The sequence below is a fragment of the Cricetulus griseus genome, chromosome 2, assembly GCF_003668045.3.
Source record: "Cricetulus griseus strain 17A/GY chromosome 2, alternate assembly CriGri-PICRH-1.0, whole genome shotgun sequence".
Classification (NCBI taxonomy): Eukaryota; Metazoa; Chordata; class Mammalia; order Rodentia; family Cricetidae; genus Cricetulus; species Cricetulus griseus.
In genome coordinates, this window is record NC_048595.1 from 215,608,860 (window position 1) to 215,616,153 (window position 7,294).

General features: G+C 41.5%; 1 protein-coding gene across 1 annotated transcript; it reads right to left on the bottom strand.

The window, feature by feature from the left end:
- Positions 1-1,622: 1,622 nt before the first annotated feature.
- LOC100773626 (cytochrome c, somatic) lies at positions 1,623-1,940 on the bottom strand. The gene has a single exon (XM_027400525.2). The coding sequence runs from the start codon at positions 1,938-1,940 to the stop codon at positions 1,623-1,625; it is 318 nt and encodes a 105-aa protein (XP_027256326.1).
- Between the last annotated feature and the right edge of the window lie 5,354 nt (positions 1,941-7,294).

Below are 7,294 nucleotides of genomic sequence, written 5' to 3' on the forward strand. Positions count from 1 at the left end.
CAGACATATCCAATGACACCCAGAATCAGCAAATAACCCTAGTACCATCTCTAGAAACTGATGTCCCAGAGTTAGCTAACAGGAAAAGAAGGGAAATTCTGAAGAAAATTTTAAATTAACTTTCTTAATGGAAATAAATATCATCAATATATTCATCTATGACACAGAATGTTTACTTCAACTGTAGTCAAATTTTTCTACTTTTATTAGATTTATGGAGTATCTAATAGAAGATTGACTACATTTTCCATTATTTTTTTTAGTTTCACTACTATTTAGATCAATTACTTTAGGAAGACAGGTAATTATTTTGTATTTCAACATAGTTCAGAGATCCGTGGCTTACAGATAAGGTAATATAACTTCTGGCCAAATACAGCCACTATTTTGTTTTACTGATCCTGAGATTATTGATCTGAACATGTCTTTATTTGCAAGTCTTTAGAGGTTCTGAATCTTCTTTTGCCTGATAAAATATGAAGACATTGAGCACATTCCCAACATCATCAAAGGTGCTATGTATAGAATAATCAAGAAAGAACTGACCCCTGACACCTCTAAGATACCATGGTGTAAAGTAACTTCCCATCACCCACCATCCTCCAGGTCCCTTCAATCCAGAATTCATAGAAGTCTGGGAACCATGGAGCCTTAGGGTTGGTTGGGAGCTCACTAAGCATTATAACCTAACAAAATAAGTTCTTTCTCCTACATGAACCACTTTGAAATTTTTAAACTGCATTTGTTTATTGTATATATGTGTATGCGCTCATGTATGTGAAGGTCAGATGACAACCTGTAGAAGTCAGTTTTTGCTTTCTTTTTTTTATTCACAATCTCTGTTTGTTTTTAATTATCTTCTTGTTAACTTATAAACTATCTCCTTTATTTTAATCTTTCCATCTAATAAGTTGGCAAAGAGTGCCACTACCAATCACACATATACAGAAGTTCCGGGTTTGTGTGTTTCTGAATGGGCTTTTAAGAAAAATTCTGAATTACAATTTAGTCTTAGATCACTAAGAATTAAAAAGTAAGGTCTAAGTTGCTGTTTTCTAAAAGTATTTTAACTTAATAGATCAACTATAAAGAACTGCTAAATAGTCTTTATTTGATATTACACATAGACCAGAGTAAGTGCCTTTCAGTGGTAAAAGGCAGCATCCTTTGACTTAGGGAATTCTAATTAAAATGACATCATCAAGTTATTTCCTAATGTTTAGCCATTGCATGTAACAGACCAGTGAATACAAACTGAAACACAGGTGAGTCTTCTCAATTCTGAGACAATAGCATTGTTTTCCCAGTTATATAAATTTAAGTATAAAACCATTCATTAGGTTTAGGTGACACCCCCATCTTTGTGAAAAGTAGAACTTTAATAATTATGTCCAATCCTATCTTGAGAAGGGGAGAGAAGTGATAGTATTTATGCAACTGGAATTATTGTTATTTTAAAAAGATCATATCCACTTTACTACAAGTCAAGTTTTACTTAAATCAGGACTGTCCAACAAAAACATTGTTAGCCATTCATGATCTGAATTTTGGTGTGTGAATTAAATTATAGTACACATTAAAAGTCATGAGACATTTGTTTTGTAATTAATAAGGCATCAGAATTATTCATTAGTAGCCTTTTTAAGATAAGCTATTAGGTCTGCCCTCTCTCCCTTCTTCTTAATTCCAGCGAAGATCATTTTTGTTCCAGGTATGTACTTTTTGGGATTATCCAAATACTCCATCAGGGTAGACTCTCCCCAGGTGATGCCTTTGTTCTTGTTGGCATCTGTGTATGAGAATCCAGCAGCCTGACCTGTCTTCCTCCCAAACAGACCATGGAGATTTGGTCCAGTCTTATGCTTGCCTCCCTTTTTCACAGTGTGGCACTGGGCACACTTCTGAACAGAAATCTTCTTGCCTTTCTCAGCATCGCCCATTTTTAATTCACTCCCAGGTGATCAGCCACGGCCACTGCGACCCGGAGACAGACATCCTGCTCTCTCAATTTTCGCTTTTTATATGTGAGTCCTGGGGCTTGAACTCTGGTCATCAGGCGTGGCAGAAAGAGCCTAAACACACTGAGATAATCCACCAGCCCTGAATTTTTTTTTTTTTTTTTGCATAAAGATGCTGTGACAGCCTGGCGTGGTGGTGCACACCTTTAATCCCAACACTTGAGAGGCAGAGGCAGGGGGATCTTTGTGAGTTCAAGGCCAGCCTAGTCTACAGCATGGCCAGGGCTACACAGAGAAATCCTGTCTCAAAAGACAAACAAACAAATGATGCTTCGACAAACACTTAAGCACAAGTTCACCTGAAAGTGTAGTGAATTAATGGCAAGGCAAACAAGAATGTTTTATAAACGGCTCCCTTTTCCTTCTGAGAGTTAGAAAGTTGTGACTAGATAATGTGGAATTATTGATGAAACAGGCAAGGGAATGATGGAAGCAGAGCTTCTGGAAGATTCACCTATCCGTAGTGACCAAAATATGTCGAATGTTGAGAGGTATTGCTTTGCTAAGTGACCAGAGTTTTAAACTGCCTTCTCAATATTAACATTTACACACACAGACTCATGCTGATCTCAGCCTTTGTTAAGGAAGTTTCTGTGTACAGTGGGTAGTGGCTAATGCAGAGACAAGTACTGAGAGTAACTGTTGAGTGCTCTGCCCTACATGAAACATCTATATCACACCATCAAGGTCAGGGCACATCTCAGAAAAGGGGATGGAAAAAAATTAAGAGCCTTAGGAGTGGTGAGCACTGAGAAATGCGGACAAGGCATAACAGTCGCTCCCAGGAACTCAAATTCGCCAAGGTTACCTGAAGGAAACCTGTACAAGATGAACCTGTTAAAATTCCACCACAGATTGGGGCAGAGCCTCATAAGCCCCACCCCTTCCTAAGGACCCACTGACAGATTCCTGGCAGAGAAAGTCTTTTTCTTTAGCGGTATAGCCACTTTTAAGTTGCCCATGTTCTCATAAATAAACTTCCATGCATATGTACATAACCCGAACTAAACTCACAGGGCCACACACCAAAAATGGCATGATTTGGGAGGGGCCTTCTAGGAAGAAGGGCTTAGTGGAAGAGGGATAAAAGAAAATAATGGAATGTGAAAAGGGCCAAAAATATATTATATACATGTAGGCAATTGTCAAAGAATAAAACAACAGCGACAGGGAATCCAGTTGCAGAGAGGGAGGAATGATGAGCAAAGGAGTCAAGACCAGGCTGGAGAAACCCACAGAAACAGCTGACCTGACCAAGGCCTTGTTCATGAAGCCCAGACTGATATCTGGGAAACCCCATAGGATTGTTCCAGACCCCCTGAAGGAAGAAGTCAGTTTGGAGGTCTGAACAATCTACAAGGCCACTGATAGTGGATCAGTATTAACCCCTAGTATACAAATGAACTTTGAGAGCCCTCTCCTCATAGAGGGATACTCTTGCAGCCTAGACACATTCGGGAGGGTCTAGGCCCTGCTCCAAATGATATGACAGACTTTGAAGATTCCCCCAAGGAAGGCCTCACCCTCCCTAGGGGGCAGAAAAGGGTGGGGATAGGGAGGGTCGGTGGGGGGCAGGGCAGGAGGGGAAGGAGAGGGAACTGAGACTGACATGTAAAAGAAGCTTGTTCCTAATTTAAACAAAAAAAGAAAGGAAGGAAGGAAGGAAGGAAGGAAGGAAGGAAGAAAGAAAGAAAGAAAGAAAGAAAGAAAGAAAGAAAGAAAGAAAGAAAGAAAGGACTTTGGGAGCCCATCCCATGGAGGTATGCTCTCTCAGCCTGGACACATGGGGGAGGGCCTAGGCCTGCCCAGGATGATATGACAGACTTTGGAGATCCACCATCAAGGGTCTTACCCTCCCTGGGGAGCAGAGGAGGAATGGGGTGGGACAGTTGGTGGGGGTGGGGGAGGAGGGGAGGGAGAGGGAGCAGGGATTGACATGTGAAGCAGACTTGTTTCTAATTTGAACTTATAAAAAAAACAATAATTTCTCAGAAAAACAACAACAACAACAACAGCCACAGGGTGGAGGCAGAAAACAAAGAAGCCAGTCCTCAAAGCCCTGAGCCTCTGTCCCCATAATGTTGCACATTGCCTGCCTGCAATAAGAATTTCTTGGCATTCCCTATTTCCTTCTGAAAGAGAGCAAAACCCAGCTCCAGTATCTTTTAAAACAACAAATCTCATTTAGGTTTTACTGAAAATAAAATCTGCTCCAGCATCCAAATAGAGGGACCTGAAGTTCCGGGGTCACAGCTTTGCTTTGTCCTTCCTAACAGATATTTTAGTCTGTCTGTTAGTCTTAACTTTCTAGAATTCTGCTGAGAGAGCAGACAACAGCTGGCTCTCACTACAGCACTTGCGGCCCCCTAGTGGGGCAAACGCAGTTCCAACCTGAACGGAGAATGAATGCAAATGAAATAATAAACCACAACCACAAAGGGAGAACATAAGAATACCCAGGGAGGTGTTGAAATCGTTTCTATAAAAAGCCCATCACGGAAAAACATGCAAACAACAGTAACGAAAAACGAAGCCCAGACCACAACACTGAGTCTAAGAGATGCTGAACTTGGAGTCAGCAGGAATAAGCTGTAAAATCAAGACTCTGAAGAGCAGCAGCAAAGTGTCTATAATCCAAATAATGGCTGAAAAACATGAATGTCCTAGTGGGGGGCTAAGATTCACATCTGACAGGCGAGCAGCACGCTCTGAGGTGCTGAAGATCACAGCTGCTGCTCAGCTGGACCCTGGCCTTGACGTGATTATTTTTCTTTGTGTCTCTCCACCAGGTATACTGCTTATGAAAACTGGGAACAGGAGGAAGGTGCCAAGATGAGAGGAAAGAGAGTGACTGTTCCGATAGCCCAAGACCTTCCACATCAGTATCATCCTCTGTGATTTTACTGTCTTTTCAACCACAATGGTAACAACGAGGTGGAAACTGGGATCCTTGACCCTTTGTGTTCTGCATGCTAACCAGCGTCCTCCTTTTTAGTCCCATTGAGTCAAAATGTAAAGCACATTAACAGGCTGGGCCATTGGTAAAATGCTTGCTTTGAAAGCAAGAGAATCCTAATTTGATCCCCAGAACCCACATTTAAAAGGGGACAGGTATCACATGAACCAGTCCTCCAGTTGCTACATTGTTCTGGATGGTTCCTTTGTTCTTTGTGGTAATTTGGAGAAGCTCACCCTGCATATGAAATCACTGTAGCCTGTGTTCTATCAGGACTTTGACTACTGTTTCTAGAACTATGAGAGGCTGTTGAGCTTGATGGGTATATCCCCTTGTTAAAATTCAGACAGATTTTTGTGAGATTTATAATTAAGCTATCTGTATTCCAAACAGTAGTGGTATGCTCCAACATCTTAGTATTGAGACAAGAGTGAGCTACTTTTTAAAATAAAACCATCTTATGTTGAAAAAAAAGGGGGGGACAGGTATGATGGTGCACACTCAACAATCACAGTGCTAGGGAGGTAGAGACACAGTGTTTGCTGGCTAGCAAGCCTAGCCTACTTAAGGAGTTCTAGACCAGTGAGAGAATGTCTTAAACCAGAGGGAAGATGGCATGCAAAGCTATGCAATGAACTCTACATGCACTCATGTACATACACACACATACAAAAATACAAACTACAGGAATAACTGGTCGCCAGACATGCTGGATACTACAGGCAGCATACACTTGGCAAAATCCAGAACTATAAATCAACAAATCTCACCTCAGGCCATGGGGCTACCTGAGAAAGGCCAGGAATGTTTCCATCACCTGTAGGCTCTCTCCCAACCCCCAGCCCCCATCCACACTGCAAATACAGTCTTCGGGGTAGTAGTGCTTTGTCTCGTGAGACGTGGTTATCGCTCCTGTTCTAATGTCCCATTTCCCCTTTTTAATTCATGCCCATAAATAATTCTCACTGTCTGGGGCATCTTCCCTATCTCTAACCAAATCTGGCGAGGCTTTGTTCAGTGTTTTAATTCTATTCTACCCACAGGGAAGATGCATGAACACCAGCCATTGTCTTTTGTGCAAGAGTTCCAGTGATGGAGAAATTAAATTTGTTCCTGGTCTTAGAGTCATCATATTTTACAGCTGGGAGTAATAATAAAAATCAACTCAAATCAGCACCCCCTGCTTTGTCCCATCATCCTATGGAGGAACAGACCCTAAGAACTTAGCTGACTCAGCCAAGGAAGCACAGTGAACTCAGCAAAGTTTACCCCCACACCACATATTTGCCCCATCCCTTAAATGTGCCTTTGTATGTTGTTCAACCACACATAAGCTCTAGGGTTCTCTTGTAGCAACAATTTCCACCTAGATGATTTACAAACCTAGCACATAGAGGATCCTGTATATGATGCAGATACTGTAATGAGAGTGGCTGTGAATGGCAGGTCTAGAGGTGACACTCCACAGAGTAGCAACTTCTCCCAATTGTTTCAATCAACACACTATGAATTAAGGAAGCTTAGCAGCTGGAAACTATGAATTAAGGTAGCTTAGCAGCTGTTCCTTTGGCCCTAGAAGAACAGACTGGCTGATCCTGACCTCAGATGTGCCTGCAGAAAATATAACTTGCTGCCAATATAAGAGATACTCTGTTTCTAAAATAACAGATTCATTTTTTTCTAGAGTATCAAAGGGCTTTAACTGTGTTTATGTTTCTTCATAGTGGCTAACTGGACCCTGAAGAACTTTTGCCTTCCATTTTCAGAAAGTGCCAAGGGCCAAGGTGCACTTATGAGTACTATTTTATGAGTCTGAATATGACAATGTTAAGTATGAACAGTATCACTTATGCTATGATTTTGTCACTGAGCTAATTTTACTGTTTAAGTAACCTAGCTTACACACTGTAGAGTGCTGTCTTTCAAGGACGACAACCATAATCTCCTTCAGAATGTCTGCCACTGGTTACATGAGACCCCAAGATCAGTTTTCTTGACTATTGATGTTCCCTCATAGAGAAAGAGGCTGAGAAGCATGGCTGGACCCTCACCTGAGCTTCTAGCCATTCCTGCACCTTGCTGACAACCACATGTAACTCTGCTCCAATTGCAGGTAGTGTAGTGGCCTCAAAAGGTGACAGAAAATATACTTTGTGGATGGTTAACTAAATCTGGGATTCTGCCTATGCAGATGTGGAGAAGTTATCATCCATGCTGGGGTAAGATTTCCATGATATGTTACTTCTTTGGGCTCATCCACCCACCTTTAAGTAACTTCTAGTTCATGCTCTGCAAGTGGGTAGGGGAAGCCTTGATTCCT